This window comes from Petaurus breviceps, unplaced genomic scaffold (assembly GCF_028583685.1).
Source record: "Petaurus breviceps papuanus isolate PSGF00001 unplaced genomic scaffold, PetGlider_PUasm1.0 470, whole genome shotgun sequence".
Lineage (NCBI taxonomy): Eukaryota > Metazoa > Chordata > Mammalia > Diprotodontia > Petauridae > Petaurus > Petaurus breviceps.
Genome location: NW_027186350.1, coordinates 4769246 through 4790334, shown reverse-complemented (window position 1 = coordinate 4790334; position 21089 = coordinate 4769246). Strand labels below are relative to the sequence as shown.

At 40.6% G+C, this 21089-nt stretch overlaps 1 protein-coding gene across 1 annotated transcript in view; it reads left to right on the top strand.

The window, feature by feature from the left end:
* Positions 1-10138: 10138 nt before the first annotated feature.
* The window catches only part of HEBP1 (heme binding protein 1), a 35671-nt gene continuing 24720 nt past the window's right edge, over positions 10139-21089 (top strand). Inside the window, exon 1 of the mRNA XM_069101525.1 lies at positions 10139-10466. Coding sequence (XP_068957626.1) covers positions 10389-10466 — 78 coding nt within the window. The 5' untranslated portion in view covers positions 10139-10388. The remainder of the gene's footprint in view (positions 10467-21089) is intronic.

The following is a 21089-nucleotide window of genomic DNA, read 5'->3' as shown; positions in this document are numbered from 1 at the left end:
CAAGAAGCATTAAATTTTTTCAAATAAAATTTTGTCTGTTCATGTGGTAAATAATGTTTTAAAACTCCGGTAAACTTATTCACCCTGAAAAAAAATACACTGGACAGAGAGGGAGAGGGAAAAAGGGAGAGAGAGAGAAGAGAGAGAGAGAATTTATTTGTTAGGTACTTCTTATGTGCCAGTCAGTGTACTTAGGACTGGGGATGCTAATAAAAGAGAACAAAAAAGTCCCTCTTCTCAGAACCTTATGTTCAAATAGGGAAAGATAAACTATAATGGGGAACTAGAAAATACACAAGGATAAGCCTGGTGATGAGGTAAAGCAGTTCATAAAATGAGTTGAGCTAGAAATGAAATGAGTATTGTTGGGGTTTCTCAAGATATGGATAGCCCAGCTAGGGATTCATGAATCAGGGGAGCAGGCCAAGGATGGAATGATCCTGAGGCAGGCAAGGTTCCTGAGGAGGTGAAGCAGTCCAGAGAGTAAGTTAAAAAGGAGGGCGGAGGGAAGAAATTGAGATGGGGACATAGACAAATGAGTCGATTTTATGACTACCATATAAGATTTAATATGCACTTAAAACAAACAGTACATTACGGAAGTTGACAGTATCTTACACAATCCTCTTTTATTCTTTATTTTTTTTTGCATATCAACAAGTTTATGTATGTTGATGGTTGTTAAATCCCATAATAAAAAAGAAAAATTAAGTAAACAAAAAAGAAAGGTAGGCTGGAGTCAGATTAAGAGTGGCTTTAAATGACAAAGTAGTTTTATTCTATGCTAAACAAGAGGAAACCACTGTGACTTTTTGAGAAAAAGAATGACATGGGGTCAGCTGGCACAGGGAATAGAGCACCAGCCCTGGAGTCAGGAGGGCCTCAGGTACTTGACACACTTATTATCTGTGTGATCTTGGGCAAGTCACTTAACCCCAATTGCCTTGCCTTCACCCCTCCAAAAAAAAAAATAAGGAATGACATGGTCAGAACTGCCTGTGTTTAGAAACCTCAATTTGGTAGTAGTTTGGAGGGCAAATTTCTAGCATATAAGAGCCACTGCTAAGACTAACAAGAGATGAGGTGTTCCCTCCTCCTATCACCCGCCATGGAATCCTGTATTGGGTTTAACACTAGGGGAAGTCTTAGCTCTCCTCAGCAAACTAGGCTTCTCTTTCTCACATTTATTGGGTGCTCACCCCCTCCCTAGCTCTCCAATAAAAGTGGCTAATTCAGGATATTCTCAGGAAAACCTGGAAAGACTGGCATGAACTGATGCAAAGTGAAATGTTCTATGTACAAAGTAATAGCAATATTGTAAGATGATCAGCTGTGAATGACTTAGCTTTTTTCAACAATACAATGATCCAAGACAAGTCTGAAAGACATGCTATCCATCCTCAGAGAAAGAACTGATAATGCTTGGATACAGATTGAAGCATACTTTTATTTTTTGCATTTAATATAAATTTATTTATTTATTTTTTTAGTTTTCAACATTCACTTCCACAAGATTTTGAGTTACAAATTTTCTCCCTGTCTCTTCACTACCCCCACCCCAGGATAGCAAACCTACTGAGCACCCCTTCCCCCAATCTGTTCTCTCTTATGTCCTCCCCCATCTCCCTCTTACTTTCTTGTAGGGCAAGATGGATTTCTACACCCCATTGCCTGTATATTTTATATCCCAGTTGCATGTAAAAAACAATTTTTTTAACATTTGTTTTTAAAAACTTTGATTTCCAGATTCTTCCCCTTCTTCCCTCTCACCCACCCCCCACTGGGAAGACAAGCAATTCAATATAGGTTGTACATGTGCAGATACATTAAATGTTTCCAGAGTAGTTATATTGTGAAAAACTAACTGTATTTCCCTCCATCCTATCCCACCCCCCCATTTATTCTATTTTCTACTTTGATCCTGTCCCTTTTTGAAAGTGTTTGTGTCTAACTACCCCTCTCCCCCAATCTGTCCTCCCTTGTATCATTCCCCCTCTTATCCCCTTCCTCCCTACTTTCTGTAGGGTAAGATACCTAATTGAGTGTGTGTGTTATTCCCTCCTTAAGCCAAATCCAATGGGAGTAAGTTTGACTCATTCCCTTTCACCTTTCTGCCTTTTCCCTCCATTGTAACAGTTTTCTCTTGCCTCTTTTATGTGAGATAATTTAGCCTATTCTATCTTTCCCTTTCTCCTTCTCCCAATATATTCCTCTCTCACCTCTTAATTTTATTTTTTAGATATCATCCCTTCATATTCAACTCATACTGTGCCCTCTGTCTATGTATACATACACACACATATACCCTCCTATAGATATATATATATATATTCCCTTCAACTTCTCATACTGAGAAAAGTCTCATGAATTACAATTATCATTTTTCCATGTAGGAATATAAGTAGTTCATCTTTAATAAGTTCCTTATGATTTCTTTTTCCTGTTTACTTTCTCAGGTTTCACTTATTCCTTATATCTGAAAGTCAAATTTTCTGTTCAACTCTGGTCTTTTCATCAAGAATGCTTGAAAGTCTTCTCTTTCATTGAATATCCATATTTTCCCCTTAAGTATTATACTCAGTTTTTCTGGGTAGGTGATTCTTGGTTTTAATCCTAGCTCTTTTGACCTCCAGAATATATATTCCAAGCCCTTCAATCCTTTAATGTAGAGGCTGTTAGATCTTGTGTTATCCTGACTGTGTTTCCACAGTACTCAAATTGTTTCTTCCTGACTGCTTGGAATATTTTCTCCTTGACATAGGAACTCTTTAATTTGTCTATAATATCCCTAGGAGTTTTCTTTTTGGGATCTTTTTCAAGAGGTGATCAATGAATTCTTTCTATTTTTCTCTATGGTTCTAGAATATCAGGGAAATTTTCCTCGAGAATTTCTTGAAGAATGATTTCTAGGCTCTATTTTGATCATGGCTTTGAGGTAGTCCAATAATTTTTAAATTATCTCTCTTGGATTTATTTTGGATTTATTTTCTCTTGGATTTTCTCTTTGGATTTTCTCTTGGATTTTCTCTTTGGATTTTCTCTTGGATTTTCTCTTGGATTTATTTTCAAGGCCAGTGCTTTTCCAATGAGAAATTTCACATTGCCTTCTATTTTTTCATTTGTTTTTTTTTTAATAGTATCTTGTTTTCTCATAAAGTCATTAACTTCTATTTGCTCTAACCTAATTTTGAAGGAATTATTCTCTTCAGTGAATTTTTGAAATTCCTTTTCTGACTAGCAAATTCAACTTTTTAAGGCATTCTTCTCCTCATTGGTGTTTTGGGCCTCTTGCCATTTGAGTTAGTCTATTTTTTAAGGCGTTATTTTCTTCAGTATTTTGGGGGGTCTCATTTATCAGGCTGTTGATTTGCTTTTCATGATTTTCTTTCACCATTCTCATTTCTCTTCCCAATTGTTCCTCTGCTTCTCTTACTAGAGTTTCAAAATCCTTCTTGAGCTCCTCCATGGCCTGCAACTAATTCATATTTTTCTTGGAGGCTTTTGATGCAGGAGTTTTGACTTTGTTGTCTTCTTCTGGTTCTATGTTTTGATCCTTTTGGTCCCCAAAAAATGATTCTATAGTCTGATTGTGCTTCTTCTGTTTGCTCATCTTGCCAGTCAATCACTTGACTTTTGAGCTCTTTGCCACAGTAGAACTCTGTTTTCAGAGTAGAGTGTTGTGTCCCAAATTGCTGGGGATTTGCGCAACTGTTGTCAGAGTTTTTTCCAGGTACCTCCCTCAGAGCTGTGAGGAGGACTTTCTCTCCAAAGCCTCAACAAACTCTGCCACACCAACTCTCCTCACCCCAGCACCACCACCCAAGACTGTGACCCAGATCCAAGCAGGACAAAGCAGGAGAATCCTGCCTCAGTGCCAACAGAGAGACTCCTGCAAATGCCCTCTGGACAGTCCCCCTGTGATCTGCAGGCCAGAAGCCAGAAGCAGCAGCAGTGGCAGCAGATGTAGCTACTGTCACCTCCACTGCCCTGGGGGCAGGGGCCGGACCAGGCTCTTCTCTCACCCTAGATAAACAGGGTTCCCCACTGACCTTTTACTTTCTCTTTGGCATTTATGGGTTGAGAATTCTGGAAACCACCACAGCTGCCAATGATTCACTCTCCTGAAGTCTGCTCTGACTAGTCTGTGCTGCTGGTCAGGGCCACAGGACTGTGCTTAGCTCCCAGCCTGGTGTGATAGACCCTTCTTGTCGGCCTGCCAGCCTGGCTTCTGCAGGAGATTTGTTTCTCTCTGTCACTTTGTGGGTTCTGTAGCTCTAAAATTTGTTTAGAGTTATATTTTACAGGTATTGGAGGTGGTTGGAGCAAGAGCTTAAGTAAATTCCCACTTTTACTTTGCCATCTTGGCTCTGCCCTTCAAAGCATACCTTTTAAACTTTATTTTTCTTGATTTTTTTCTTCTTTATGTTTTCTTTCACAACATGACTAATATGAATATGTTTTGCATCGCTACCCATGTAAAACCTATATGGAATTGCTTGCCTTCTCAAAGTGGGGGGGAAGAAGGGAGAGAATCTGAAACTCAAAGTTTTAAAAACTATGTTTAAAAATTATTTTTGCATGTAACTGGGGAAAAATAAAATACCAAATAAAAGTTTAAAAATGGTTAATTATTGTAAGAGTTATGAGCCAAAAATCTATATGGTTCCCCAAAAGAAGGAATGTACAAATGTATATAATGTACAGATATGAATATATTATATATAGATGTGAATAATGCACAGATACAAATTGGGAGAGATTGCTTATTCCCATATAGAAAAGGAAATACTAAGCATTAAAGAATTATAGCATATATGACATAAAGATTAGAACAGAATTCAGTAATTTATTACTGCTGGTAATGTCAGCTAAGTGTTTACTATTCAAGTCTCCTTAGGACATCCCTTGAATATGCTCTATTCTCTCCTCTGACAATGCCACCACTCCAGTGCAGGCCCTCAGGCTTAGACTACTGCAGCAACTGCTAATGAGTCCCTAATCCATCCTCCAGTCACTAAAGCAATTTTACTAAAGTTCAGGTCTGATCCAGTTACCTGTCTAGAAACTCTGGCTCTGTTTATTGGGCCAAACCCAATAAACTCTAGTGGCTCCTTGTTGCCCCCAGGATCAAATACAAAATGCTCTGTTTGACTTTCAGAGCCCTTCATAACCTAACCTCCTCCTACCTTTCTGGTCTTCTTATACCTTATTTACTGCCCTTTACTCTTTGATGCAGTAGCACTGTTCCAACTAGATACTCTATCCCCATTTATAGGGTTCTGGGTATTTTTTCTGTCTCCTATCCCTTCCACTCTGACTCCTGACCTTCCTGTCTTCTTTTAAGTCCCAACTAAAATTCCACCTCCTACAGGAAACATTTTCCAATCCCTCTTAATTCTCCAGTCTTCCTTCTGTTAATTATTTCCTATTTATTCTTTTTTTTTTTGGAGGGGCAATTGGGGTTAAATGACTTGCCCAAGGTCACATGGCTAGTTTTTGTGTTAAGCGTCTGAGGCCAGATTTGAACTCAGCTCCTCCTGACTCCAGGGCTGTTGCTCTCTTCATTGCACCACCTAGCTGCCCCCTATTTATTCTTTATACAGATTGTTTGCTTATATTTGTTGTGATGTTGTTGTCTCTCCTATTAGATTGTAAGCTCTTTGAGGGCAGTGACTTTCTTTTACCTCTTTTGTATCCCCAGCAGTGCCCAGCACATAGCAGATATCTAGTAAATATTGATTAATTGATTGATTGATGAAAGTTCTGAATTAAAAAGTATCTATTAAATGCTTGCTATGTGCAAAACACTTTGTGTTGGGAATAGAAACAGAAAACCAAGATAGCCTTCACTCTCAAGGAGGTAATATTCTAATTGGAGGAGAGAACATAAATAGGAGGCTTAAACTGTGACTCAAATGGAAATGTTCCATGGCCCTTGGGATGTTTCTTCTTTAATGTCATCTCCACCAATAAAACCATATCTATTTTTATATTTAGGCATCTTATATTTATATTTTTATATTTAGGCATTTCAGAGACTTTGGCAGACAGAACTTTCTTTCTCAGTAGCAGTGGCTGCTGAGGAGGCAGGGCATCTGCAAAAGCATTGGCCAGATCACACGTCTACAAAAGCTGCTGCTTTGTTCCATGGTTACAGAGGGGAGGCTGGAAGTAGGACTGATAGTCTGGGCAAGGGGAATATTGCCCTTCCCAGAACTCTTGGTTTCAGGGTCCTAAGATGCCTCCATCCAGTCCTAAGGGAAGGTGGTGACTGAAGTAGTAAAGGCAGTTTGACTCCCCTGGCACATGCCACCTCCTTTCTTTATCTCAAGGTGTCTTACTTTTCCACCTTGGAGAGCTTGCTTATCCTGTATATAACAGTTGGTTGAAAGCTGGTAAGGACTGGTTGGAACCTTCTCTACAGAGTTTGCTTTCCTGGATGATGGCTTTAGGGGCTGGTCCAATCTGTATGGCTTCTAATTAGTCATTTCCCAGTTCAACTTTGCATTGGGCATGGTCCTATCAAAGAGCCAAGCTTGATATTTATGCCAGTGAACTCTCTCTGGCCAAAAGCGGACTCTGCCTTTCTTTAGTAGGGGGGTGAGTCCTGAATAGAAAAACAAGAAGAGCTTCATGCCGTTAGCACAGAAACCTTCCTTCATCACAGTCCTTATCCTGGTCTGAAGGTTCCTCAAGGCTGTTTTCTGCCTTCTGATTGGTCGGGTCCACCTACTGCCTGCTAACTCCCTTTATTTTACTTTAGTAATGCCTGGCAATTCTATGGAAACTTAATTCCCTACGGTTTCTCACAATTTATTTAGCAGTCCTGTGGAAACTTAACCCTTTGCTGTCTCTCACATCACTATAGAGAAACTAATGCAAAAGGAATGGAGAAAGGAGCCAGGGTTCCCCATACAAGCCCAGCTAGTCCATACTTCATGTGGGTAGTAGTGACTCCTACCAGCATTATGTTGAGGGTAGTGAAAGGTATTCCTTCTCCACCCCTCACTGAAATCAAATCTTGTCACTTGGAGGGCTGTATTTAAAAGTGTCAGCTGAAAATGACCTCTTCTTTTATAAGGTATAGCAGCACCCTACACCTTGCTGCTATAAGGAAAGGGAGGAAGAGATTAGAGTGTCAGACCCATGCTTTCCTTCTCTATATCTGGTGTTCTTTCCATACATCTCCGGTCAGTCCAAGGTATTTCACAGGAAGAACCAGCTTGCAATTGTACTGAACAGGATGAGACTAATCTTGGTTTCCACATGGCCCCTGAGGTGAGGGAAGAAATTGTCCCATCTTTTCCACAGAACAGACTCTTGGGGTTGTGAATCTGACTCAATGGGGTAAGTTTCTTTATAGATGAGATTATAGATCTATCAATAAATCAACCAATAAACATTTATTAAGTGCCTACTATGTGATAGGTAATGGGGATAAAAATACAATAAATTAAACAATCCTTATTCTCAAAGAGCTTACATTATAATGGAGGAAAAAACAGGGATATGCCGTAAGTAGACACAGAATTAATCTTAAGTGATTAAGTACCCCCAAAATACAAAGTAGCTTGAGAGGGAGGTCACTAGTAGTTGAGGGGATCAGGAAAATCTTCACATAGAAGATAGCATTTGAGCTGTCCTGAAAAGAGGGATACTTTGCATAGCTATGCTATGCTATGTGCATTCCAGTGTCCCATGAGGGACACCAGTGCAAAGGCACAGAGAAATATGAGAGATGGAAAGTTGCATGTGAAGCACAGACAGGACAGTTTGGCAGGAGCAAAGTGTGGGAGGGAGATCAATATCCAAGGAGGCTGGAAAGTTAGGTTGGGGGAAGGTTGTGAAGGGCTTTAGAAACTCAAATGAAGAGTTAATATTTGGTGGCAGAGGCAATAGGAAGCCACCAAAGTTTATTGGGTGAGAGGACATGGTCAGAGGTACACTTAAGGAAAATCACTTCCACAGCAATGGGGAGGATGAATTGAAAGAGGAAGAACAATTAGTAATCTCTTGTAAATTATCTAGGTCAGAGGTGATGAGGGGCTTAGGTGGAAGTTGCATAAGTAGAGAGAAGGGTTGGGATGAGAGAGATATGGCTTAGGTGAAAACCAAAAGATTCAGCAAGTGATTGGATCCATAAGATGAGGTAGTGATGGGGTGCTTGAGGTGTCTACGTTTGTAACATCAGTTTGCAAAATCACATTCCCCCCACCGCCCCAGCCTCAGAGCATTAACTCTGCCCCTTCCCCCTGTCAGCACTCTGCCCAGCAACAATCCATGAACTGCTTATCTCTGCTTGGTACAATAACAAGCTACACCTATGAATCCTTCACTAAACCATCTATAAACATTTTAGCTTAGAAAATGTTATGTCCCCCTAGTATAATGGCCAGTTGCACCTATGAATCCTTCAATGCACTATCTGTAAGTTAACTCCTCAGCTAATTAGGCACATCCCAAATCCCCGTTAGCCTGGGTGGCAGACTAGGCACTTCTCAGTCAGCCCTGGACCACTAGCTGACTTAGTGACAGTTCAAGACTAAAACCACACCTCCAAGTAGCACCCCCTTGGGCTATTTCCCAGTGAATTATGGGCAATACAGGGCAGTTGACATTAAAAGTGCATTTTCCTTTAAGCACTGACCACTCCTTAACTCCTCCCTAATCCCACCCTTACTCACCTAGTTAACATAATTGACATCTGATTTACTGTTGTAACTCTTTATAAACTATACCTATGACTTCTTTAAGGTTTCAGGTTCCCTAAGAACTCATGCCTGCTGTAAAGCATAACAATAAACTTTTACAATCCTGACTTAAAAGATTGCTAGGGTCCTGTGAATTCATTCCAGACTGCCCACCAAGGGACTCTGGTCATTGGAGCCCCTGAAACTCCTATCACTCCCTAGTCAGTAGGTGTCAAGAATAATCCCAAGGTAACAACCTGTGAGACTGTAAGAGTGGTGGTGCTTTCCCACTGAAATAATGAAGTTATTCATTATATAATGAATATTATTATATATTATATAAATATTATTTCATATAATGAAATAATGAAGAGGAGTGGGTATGGAGCAAAAATAATGGCTTTGGGTTGTTATGCAAGTTGAAATGTACTTAAAAAATGGTGATGAGGGATTGAAGCTCAGGGAGAAACTACAGAGAGAATGAAATCTATAGGAGTTGATGGGGGAAGCAGGAGAAAGAGAGAGACACAGAGAGAGGCAGACAGAGACAGAGGGAGACAGACAGACAAACAGAGACACAGAGAGGGAGACAGAGAGGAGGGGACCTAGACAAAGCCTTAGGGAACACCTATAATTAGGGGCATCTAAAAAATGAACCAGTGGGGGCGGCCAGGTGGCTCAGCGAGTAAGAGTCCTGGCCCCAGTGTCGGGATAACCTGGGGGATCGAATCCGGGCTCAGATACTTAGCACCACACCCAGAAATAACTGGCCGTGTAACCTTGAGCAAGTTACTTCACCCCAATTGCTTAAAATAAAATAAAAAATGAGCCAGCAAAGGCAACTTAGAAATAATTGAAGATATAAGAAGAGTACCGAGAGAGTAGAACAAGACAGCCAGAGAGAAGAGAAAGTGGTCAGCAGTGCGGACGAGTCAAGAAGGATGAGGACTGAAAAGGGGAACATTAGAGTTGTCAATTAAGACATCATTGGTAACTCTGGGAAAAAAGTTTGAGTCAGATAATGTAGGAATCCCCACGGCAAAGGGCTGAGCACAGTCCCCAGGCAGCCCGGATGGCTTTTCCTAGGAATTTGGTTAAGAAAGGGAGGAGAGATACAGGGCAACAGCCTGACGGAATTGTTTGTAGCCTGGGAATATTTCGCTCACATCCCAACCGAATAACAGGAGAAAACCTGGGGAGGGTCTCAGGGTAGTGATGGATATAGGAGGTGACCCATAAGGAGACATTATTTTTAAGTTCAAAATTATGGTTATTTAAGTTGTGATTATCTCCCCTTCCTTTGCACAACAGAGAGAAAGATCCGTTTCCGTGACTACTTCAAACCAAGACACTATCAGGAGAGGAAAACGCCTAACTTACTAAGACCAAAAGCAGAAGCCTGACCCAGGGCTGGGAAATTTCTGGCTCTCGGCCCAGAGGCGTCCAGGCCCTGCCCCTCGCCAATTCTTCTTCCTTTTTCTCCAGCACCCAGAGCAGTGGTGGAGCCCAGGGACTGAACTAATGAGAGCAGCCCCTCCTCCTGGGTGGCTTCCCTCCCCACGGTTCCTGTAGCTCCTCCAGCCCAGACTGGCAGTGGGGGCAGGGGACAGAAGAGGACGGATAGGAGTGCAGAATCCAGGCTACTCTGTGCCTGCATCTACAACGTGCAGCCCGGACTCCGGCGGAGACAGCGGCGTCATGCTGGGCATGATAAAGAACTCCTTGTTTGGGAGCGTGGAGACCTGGCCCTGGCAAGTCCTGAGCAAGGGGGCGAAGGTAGGAGGCCAGGGCTGCGAAGGAAAGGGAAGAGAGGCTCCACTTCCCTCCAATCATAAGCCGGGGGTTGAATGAGGAAGCTGAGACTGACCAACAAATTTTGGGAAGGCATCTGTTTGAACCCGGGGCTGGAGGGACGGGAGGGTCCGGGAAAGCGAGAGGGCACACTAAACCTTGTCGGAAAAGATTCTGGTTATATGGCGGTCTTAGCGCGTCAATATCCTCCATTTGGAGTCTGAATTGAATTGCATCTAGAGCACAGCCTTTACGAGGAAGGAAGACATTAATTATATGTGATTTTTAATTTGAAGGAGAGTACCAATTTGTTAAGTGCCGGGCCTCTGTTTATGCAGCCTTGACATTTGTATACCGGCGCTGTGCAAACAGCAGAGATTGATTGCCCCAGGGGGCAAAGGACGTTTTCATCCCAATTCAGTGAACCTTTATTTTGTGTTAGATGTTGAAATAGGACCTGGAAATGTAAAGGTGAAAAAGTTATGCCCTCCTTACCCTTGCAACCTGCTTTGGAAGTTAAACGAATACCAGCAATAACAGTAGCTAGCATTGGAAGCTCTTTAAAGATAGTTTCCTGTTTGATTATCAAAACAACCTGGAGAGCTAAGTGTTATTATTAACCCCATTTCATTTTTTTTATTTTTTTGCTTTTTGGAGCGCAATTAGGGTTAAGTGACTTGCCCAAGGTCACACAGCTAGTTTTGTGTTAAGTATCTGAAACTGTATTTGAACTCAGGTACTCCTGACTCTAGGGCCAGTGCTCTCTATTCACTGCACCACCTAGTCACCCCTATTAACCCCATTTTAGAGATGTGGAAATTGAGGCTGTCTAAGGGTAAGTGACTAAGTGTTATTGTTAACTCTGTGTTACAGAGGAGGAAACCAAGTCAGGGAGAAAAAGTGACTTTTCCGGGATCACACAGCTAACTAAGTGCCTGAGGCAAGATTTAAACTAGGTCTGTCTTGACTCCTGGTTCAGTGACTTATCCACTGAGTCACAGAAATGACTGTTAAAAAAAAAAGTAAAATCCAAGGTAGAAGGTGATGGAATATCTTACAGTATTTGAGGAAGAGCTGGAGGGATTGGGGGAACTTCATGGAGGAGCTAGATCAGGAAGAAAAGAAGGATTTTATCCAATTTGCATTTAGATTGTACTAAAAAAAATGCTTGTTGTCTGACTGATAGGCAGGGAGCTCTGGAGTGAGTCATTCTCAGTCATTGTGTGAACAAGTCTAGAAAAACTGGGAGAGGACCGGATCAGCTACAGAAATGAAAACAATTCATAAAGGAGAATAATGGCATAGGCTGGAGCAGTAGATTAGAGCAGATTGTGGAGGGCCTTCTTAGATCCTGTCACTGAGTCAGTGCACGTATGTATGTATGTATGTATGTATGCATTCATTCATTCATTTACTTATTTTGGAAGGGGGAAGGCGAGGCAATTGGGGCTAAGTGACTTACCCAAGGTCACACAAGTAGTAAGTGTGTCAAGCGTCCTGTCTTCAGGATCAGTGCTCTATTCACTGTGCATTCATTAAGCACCTATTATGTGTCAGGCCTGCTAAACTCTGAGGACACAAGGAAAAGCAAAGCCCTGCACAAATGTACAAACAGGATACACAATAGTCAAAATAATATGCACGCATACAGCGCTCCACTTACCACGCGCCAGGCACTGTGCTAAGCTCTTTACAGTTACTGTCCCTTTTGATCTTCACAGCAGAGAGGTGCTGTAATACTTTCCCAGGGTCACACAGCTAGCAATTGTCTTCCTAACTCCAGGCCTGGCACTCTTTGCACAGAAGGGAAGAAGTAGGATGCCAGGAAGTCTGTCATTAATCGTGTAGGTAATAGGGCACCGTGTAAGGTTTTTCAGGAAGGCCAAGCCTGTGCCTTTGAAGATTGTTGTGGCAGCCTCGTGACATGGAGAGGAAAGACGAGGGGCAGAGAGCCAGCCCAGTTTGGAGGCTGTTACAGGATGATGGTTTTATTGGACAGACACTAGGTTTAGCAGTGTAAGAGGAAGGGATAGATTCAAGAGATATCATTGAGGTAGAATTGACAGGACTGGGCATTGGATTGGATGTGTGGGACAGCACAGTAGAAAGTTTAAGATGGTTTTGAGGCTTCAAGCCTAGGTGACTGGGATGATATTGGTGCCATGGAGAGAAAAAGACAAACTGGCCATTATCCATATACTAACCTTTTATTGATAATATTCAGAGTCGGAAGCTTACATGCAAGCTAGGGCTTTTTCAGACCCTGATCTGTATAGTAATAGCAGTCATGGGTCATTTTTTATTAATGATGATCACAAATATAGCTCTACACAGGTACCAGTGATACAGTATCACCAGAGATATGCTTAGTAATAAGAATTGCTTGGCCAATCATCCAGAGGTGGGGAACCTGTGGCCTTGTGGCCACATGTGGCCTTCTAGGTCCTCAAGTGCAGCCCTTTAAATGAATCCAAACATCACAGAACAAATCCCCTTAATAAAAGGGTTTGTTCTGTAAAACTTGGACTCAGTCAAAAGGCCAAACCCAAGGACCTAGAAGGCATTTGTGGCCTCAAGGTTGCAGGTTCCCCACCCTTGATCTAACCCCTATCTCTTAACTCTTCTGTTTGGATTAGTATTTTATTTTCTCTTGCCCTATTTCCCCCTTTTTGGTAACTGTGCATATGGAGGACCTTATAGTTAGTTGCAGTGATTTTTCTACCTTCCTCTAGTTCCAAAAACATCAGCAGAGTAAGAAGCAGCTGTTCTGGAGTGAAGTGAAGATTTTTGTCCCACCATCAATACCTGCATCCTTGGTTGTCTCACATAGATTTTTGTCTCTGTGCCTTGGACACTGAACTAATCCAGAGTAATACAGGAGCCACACGTGGGTAGGCTTGGGATTTTCTCACCAAATTTTATATCACATCATAGAAAAGTGGTCATTTTGTATACTGGTTAAGGTCACTCCACAGTATCAATGGACAGAGGTTTGAGTCCTAACTTTCTTTGCCTGAGAGTATGACTGGACAAGTCCCAGAGCTGCAATCATCTTCCTCTATGAAAAGGGGATAATGTAGGGGCGGCCAGGTGGCTCATTGAGTAAAATCACTGGCCCCAGTGTCGGGATGACCTGGGGATCAAATCTGGGCTCAGATACTTAGCACCACACCCAAAAATAACTGGCCATGTAACCTTGAGCAAGTTACTTAACCCTGATTGCTTTAAAAAAAAAAAAGAAAAGGGGATAATCAGAAAAAGAACTTTAATTGCTTTAAAAGGTAGTTGTGAGAAAAGTTTTAGAAACTGGAAAGTAGAAAGTGACAATTAAGAGCTACCACCTTTGAAAAGAGCTAGGCAAGAAACCAACAGGCCTCCCTATTCCCCATAGGCCTATCCCTGTATTTCTTTCCCAATGTATCATAAACCTAAGTCCACCCCTCTCTCAGAGTCAGATGTTAGGGACTGATTCTGTGCATACTTGGAGGAGTATGTGTTGCTATTGGCCTTATCACTAGACACTTGTTTCACTCTAGGCAATTCATCAACTGTCCAGAGTCCCATGTTGGCCTTGAGTAGCTGGATAGGCATTGTGGTACACTGTGAAGAACACAGTATCCAGGGTCAGAAAAATCAAGTCTTGGCATTTTTTCTTCCTAGCAATGTACTATGTAGTACTCACTAGTTCATTGCAATTACTAGCAATGACTTTAGAAGCACAGAATGTTTGCTACATAGAATTTATTTGTACTTGACCCAAGAATTCTCCCCACACCCCCCCAGTATCCCTAACAATTTATCCAACCTCTGAATAAAAACCTACTACTGTGAGGGAAAAGCCGCTGCCTCCTGAGCCAACCCATCTCACTTTTACATAGCTGTAATTGTTAGGAATTTTTGCCTTCTATCATATGTAAATCTGTCTCTGCAATATTACTCCTAGTTTTTCCATCTGGGGCCAAGTGGAAAAAATCTCATCCCACTTTCTTGTGACAGCTTTCCAGATACATAAAGAAAGTTGTCACCCACACATGAATATGCCACCAAAAAAAAATCGCTTTTTCAGGCAAAATATCATAAGCTTCCTTAAGCAGTTGGGTGATACAGTGGCTATAGTGCTGGACCTGGAATCAAGAAGACTTGAATTCAAATCCAACCTTAAACACTACTAACTGTGTGACGTTGGTCAAGTCACTTAACCTCTGTCCACCTCAGTTTCTGTCAATTCTAAAATGAGGGCTTAGCCTTTTCTAGCTTTAGCTCCATGATACCAACTATGATTAGTTAAAAACTAGAAAGGATACATTGTGAAGGTCATGAGCCAATATGGCTCTCTCTAGAACAGGTCGTAGCAAAAGAAACTCATTTCCATTTTTTAAAACTACGTTGTATCAGCAAAATACTACAGATATGGTTAACCTAGATTTTAGCTAAGCAATTGATAAAGTCTTTTTTTTTGGGGGGGGAGGGTAGACAGGATGGAAAGATGTGAAGTAGGTAATGATTCAGTTAAGTGGATTTGGGACTAGCTGGGTGGCCTGAGTAATTCACGAATCAATGTCAACTTGGAAGGAGATCCCTAGGGGAATGTACCAGGGATCTTTGCTTGACCTTGTGCTCTTCAACATTTTTAATCAATGGCTTAGATAAAGGCATAAGTTGCATATTGATCAAATTTGCAAATTACACAAAACTGGCAGGGCCAACTAACACAATGGATGACAAAATAATGATCCCGAAAGCTCAACATATCTTCAGGATGAATCAAATAAGATGTCCAGATATATCTTAATGGTTGTTCAATCATGTCCAACTCTCCATGACCCCATTTGGGGTTTTCTTGGCAAAGATGCTGGAGTGTTTTGCCATTTTCTTCTCCGGCTCATTTTACAGATGAGGAAACTGAGGCAAACAGTGTTAAATGACTTATCACACAGATAGTAAGTGTCTGAGGCCAGATTTGAACTCAGGAAGATGAGTCTTCCTGACTAACAGTGCTTTCTCCACTGCACCACCTAGCTGTCTGTCATGATACAGAAACAACTTCACAGAAGGCATGGTTAAACCGCTATTTATCTGAGAAAAGACTTGGGCTTTTAGTCGACCATAAATGAAGTATAAGTCAGTGTGATATGCCAAAAAAAAACCCCAAAAAAGCTGTATGAAGAAAGGCACAGAGTTTAGGCCTAAGGAGATGATCATCCTGTATGCTGCCCTGATCAGATCCCAGCTGAAGAGCTGTTTTTATTTGGGGTGCCACGTTGAGAAGCTGGAGAACATCCTGAAGGAGACGACCAGAATGGCGAAGAGCCAAAAGTCCTGTGATCATGTCATGTAAGGACTGGCAGGCCAATAATACCTCTCCATTATATCATGCTTAAGGATTTGCAAAGTGCTTTACAAATACAATCTCGTTTAATCCTCACGACACTAGGTGCTATTATTATCACTACTTAACAGATGGGAAAATTGTGTGATTCAGTGACATGCCCGGGGTCACATACTTGGTATCTGAGGCTGAATTTTACAACAACAATAATAGTAATAATAATAGCCTGCTATATACTAGGCCCTGTGCTCTTTGCTTTACAATTAGCTTTTTATTTTCACTATAACCCTAAGAGGTAGGTGCCATATGCTGGCTCTTGATCTCCACTCTTTCCTTTCTAGTTTTTAACCAACCATAGTATATATCATTGAGCTACATCTGGAAGGCATCTCAGAAACCATCTTTTCCTTTTTACATTTGAAGAAACTGAGGCCCAGGAAGGTTAAGTGTCTTGGCCAAAGTCGAACAGGTGATAAGTGTCAGAGGAAGCATTTGAAGCTAGGTTCTCTGACTCTTGAGGTCATGGTTTTTCCATTGCACTATGCCTCCTTCCCACCCTAATTATCCCTTTAATAACACTCCCCAGAATTTTGCTAGGAGGACATACTATGAAGACAAGTCCCCCGGACAAGTTTGTTGACAACACTTTCTAACACTTTGAAAATTAGGATTTTTTTACATGTAATTGTGAAAAAATAGAATTAAAATATAAATAAACTAAAATAAAAAACTAAAAATAAATTAAAATAAATAATAATAAAATAATAAATTAAAAATAAATAAATTTTAAAAAGAAAATTAGGATATTTACTGATCTCAGATTCTGCAGCACCTCTACTCTTCTCCCTACTTTTTCAGAGTTCTCTGACAGTAACTCAGCCATCACACCTGACATTTCTTTCAATCCCCTTGGCTCTAATTTGTCTAGGCCTGGTGATGAGCTCACCAAGGGCAGCTAGCTACTCTCTTGCTATTTCCTGCCTTGTTATAGGATTAATTTCTTTATTAGCTTTTTAAAAAATTATTACATCCTTTCCATCCCCCAAAACTATTCTCTGTAGCAAAGAAAAAAGAAGCAAAAAAAAGATTTCAGCATCCCCACTCCTGCCTATTTTCCCAGTCCTATCCACACCAAACTGCAGTCCCATCCCCTCTTTGATGCTCCTCTTTTTCTCAATCCAGCTTTTGAAAATATCTTTTTTTGTTGTCCTTAGCTTTGTTCATCAATATCAACTCAGCCTGAATTTTTTTGTACTTCTGACACTTTTCTTTCAGGAATGTACCGCAATTTCTTTTCATCTTATATTACCTTATCTTCCTCTCATCAGATATGTGTGTATGTGTATCTGTATATATACATATATGTATATGTGTGTCTATATGTGTATATACATGCATATACGTATAAGACAGTTGTGGTATAGTATATAGAGCACTAGGCCTGGAGTCAGGAATATATGAGTTCAAATCTGACTTCAAAGAGTAACTCTATGACCTTGAGTAAGATACCCTCTGCCTCAATTTCCTCAACTGTAAAATGAGGGTAATAATAGCAGAGTTATTAGAAGGATCAAATGAAATAATGTTTGTTTAAAAGAAGAAGCCCTTATCACAGTGCCTGGCACATGGTAGGTGCAATATAAATGCATATTCCCTCACTTTTCCCCTTTTTTAAACACCTCTGTTGAGCAATGAGTTAGTTCATTGTACATCCACCTTGGTCTTTTTTAAACAGCACCCCTTTACATCCTTATTAGAATTATTTCTCTATGTCTTCAAAATATCATTCTTGAGAACTTCCCATCTCTCTTAGACTAAATTCTGTAGAGCTTATTCTCCAAATTCTTTAATATCTCCTCTCCTCAAAATTTATGAAGCATGTTGAACTATAACATTTTTTCTCTTCTATCACAAATTCCGTTAAAACCTGTTTGCTCCCCCCAAGGTTCTCATCATTTCTACCTTAGCAATCAATTCCTCCTTGTTAATGAGAATCAGATTAAACTTCTTCATTGTTACTTCCTTTACCTTTTGAAAGATAAAATTATCAGCCAAGAAATTATTAATTATTCCTTTGGCGTAGACAATGTTGGATAATTGATGACCTTTATCAATGCTATATTCTTTTTATTTTTTTAACTTCTGATTTACATCATTCATTTCCACCAGATTTTGAGTCACAAATTTTCTACCTGTTTTTCCCCTACCCACCGCCCCAAAATAGCAGTCCCACAGGATATCCCCTCCTCCAATCTGGTCTCTCCCATATTTTCTCCCATACCCTTTTTGACTTTTCCAGTAGGGCATGGCGGATCTCTTTACCCCAGTGTCTGTATATCTTATTTCCCAGTTACATGTAAAATGGTATTAATAATAGTATATATAAACATTTGATTTTAAAACTTTGAATTAAAGATTCATTTCCTTCCTCCTTTGTCACCCACCATTACTGGGAAGATAAGCAGTTCAGTATAGGTTGAACATGTGTAGCTAATGCAAAACAATAGCATAGTAGATATATTGTAAAAGACTGACTATATTTCCCTCCCTCCCATCCAACCTCCCCCTTGTTCTCTTCTCTACTTTGATCCCATCCCTTTTCAAAAGTGGATGCTTCCAACTTCCCTCCCCCCCAGCCTGCCCTCCCTTCCATCATACCCCCTCTCATCCCCTTCCCTTCTACTCTCCTGTAGGGTGAGATACCCTGTTTAGTGTGTATTTCATTCCCTCCCCAAGGCAAATTCAATGAGAATAAGGTAGACTCATCCCCTTTTGCCTTCCTATTCTTCCCCTCCATTGTAACCATTTTCCCTTGCCTCTTCTTTATGAGATCAATGCTATATTCTTAACAGCCTTGTAATCTCTTTCCTGAGTTCTTTATCCATTTCCTTCTGCTCAGGTGGTCTGTAGTTTACTTTAATGATAATATGGTGTTATGTTAATGGAATAGGAAGATCTTCCCTGTCCATTAATAGACCTATGCAACATGTATCCCCTTTTCCCTTGGAACAGGGGCTGTGTTCCCAGGTCTAAAGGTACACAGATATTTCAATCATGAATGTCTTGCTGCTTTGAACTTCCACTCAATTCACAGCTGTGACACATCCTGAGTCACATAGAGCCCACTGGGGCAGGAACTTGCCCAAGGAGGAGCTTGCTTAGGGGGAGGCTTTCACACCTTTTGGTACTAAGCTAATTAGGCACTGAGTCAGGAAGGTTGTGATGCCTTCTGGCTCTGAGCATATTAGTCAAAAGTATATATATTCCCAGGTGAGATTTTGCTTTGGGGATTGCTGATTAGAAGAACCTTTTGATTCCCGGGACAGAGTCTGAGTTGCCATTGAACACCCCCCACACACACAAACACACTCTACTCAGGTGTTGGTGCTCTCCCCGTCTGCTGGTGTATGTAGGTGGTTATATTATTTTGTTTAGACAGTTGTAGTCCTGTCCATTGGATACTTTCTTGGATACTCACTTCTTTCTACTTATTTGTAATTAAAGTAAGATTGTTGACCACTTTGAAGTTGTCTTTCCTTTAGAAAAGCAGATCAAAGAGCCTGTGCTAGCAGCCCTCCTGTGTGCTGGTATTATTGGTCTCACACCTCCATGGCAGCTGCAAGTAGCATTAACACTACATTCGGCTCCTGTGTTGGCCCCTTGTATTGAGCTACACTCCAATGGTTCCCACCATGTCAGCACCATCTGGTTCCTGTATTTCCTCATGAGTATACTCCCTTTACATATAATGTTCTTTTAAAATAAGGTATGCCCTTCCATAGTCATTGTCATCATGGATCCCAAACTTTTCTCTTTGCATTAGAATTATTTAAATTCTCCAAGAACCTCCATTTCCTCATCTCTAAAATGGGTTTGCTAGTACCATTTTAAGTGACCTCCTGGGATTCTTGTGAAAGAAGTGCTTTGCAAATTTTAAAGTTAAATATGTTATTGTTCATTTGTATCAGTCATGCCCGGATCTTTGTGACCCCATTTAGGGCTTTCTTGGCAAAGATGAAAAATATTTTTAAACGGTTTGCCATTTCCTTTTCCATTCCATTTTACAGATGAGGGAACTGAGGCAGACAGGGTTAAACGACTTGCCCAGGTTCACACAGCAAGTAAGTGTCTGAGACTGAATTAGAAGTCAGGTCTTCTTGACTCCAGGCCCAGCACTCTATCTACTCTGCTACCTAGCTACTCATGTACATCTGAGCTATTTTAATTATTGGTATAAAATCTGAGACATAGAAGAAACCTTGGAGTTCATCTAGTTTAACCTCCCACCCAAGACAAATTTCTTCTGTAAAAGAATGTCATTTTACCTTCTTATTTTTCAGTTTTCTCATCTATAAAATGAGGCAGTTGATTTTGCAGCTGGTCACTCCCTACCATTTCAGTGTTCAGAGACCTTACTCCCCTTCATATGTTTTGTGATCCAGTGACCTGGCCTCCTTACTCTTCCTCACACAAGATATTCCATCTCCTGATTACATGGATTTTTGCTGGCTATCCCCAGTGCTTGGAATTCTCTCCCACTCACCTCTGCCTCCTAGCTTCCTTCAGTTCTCAGCTTAAAATCCCACCTTCTACAAAATGTCTTTCTTAGTCTTCTTTAATGTTAGTGCTTTTCCTCTGGGATTATTGCCAGTTTATCAAATATACATATATATATATATGTATACAGTATATACATATTGTTTATGTATATTTGAGAGACAGATTTGATAAATACAAATTTATGTAGGGAGGAGGAGGACCAATTTTGCCCAACCCCAATTTTGATTGTGAACCCCAAAGTCCCCCCAAAAACAGATTTTGTTCTGAGAAAGAGATAAATGATTAGGTTGGGTCCATATTTTTATTTCTCTCAAGCTGATTTGACATGCACTGCATGAAAGTTTAATCCAAAACCAGGCCCCTCTAATAGGGCCAGTTCAGAGCTGGCTCATTTTGGGGGTTTGGGGTACAGGGTTATATGCCCTATATAGTAGGTATTCCCAAGAGGTGCCAATCAACCCTGATTGATCAATATACTGGGAGGTGGGTTATATTAAAATGAGAGTCTTGGGGTAGGGTGATTTAGGTCACTTAATCTTGTCAAAGAGACAAATTAATATCACCTATTATCATAAATTAATATCACCTAACTTGACAAAAGGGAGGAATCAGCTGAAGAACAACTATTGTAGCCTTGTAGGACTTTTGTAACTTTTCTGTGTTATTCTATCATAATAAAACTTATTAAAATGGAAAAAAAAGAAATGTGTAAAATTTTA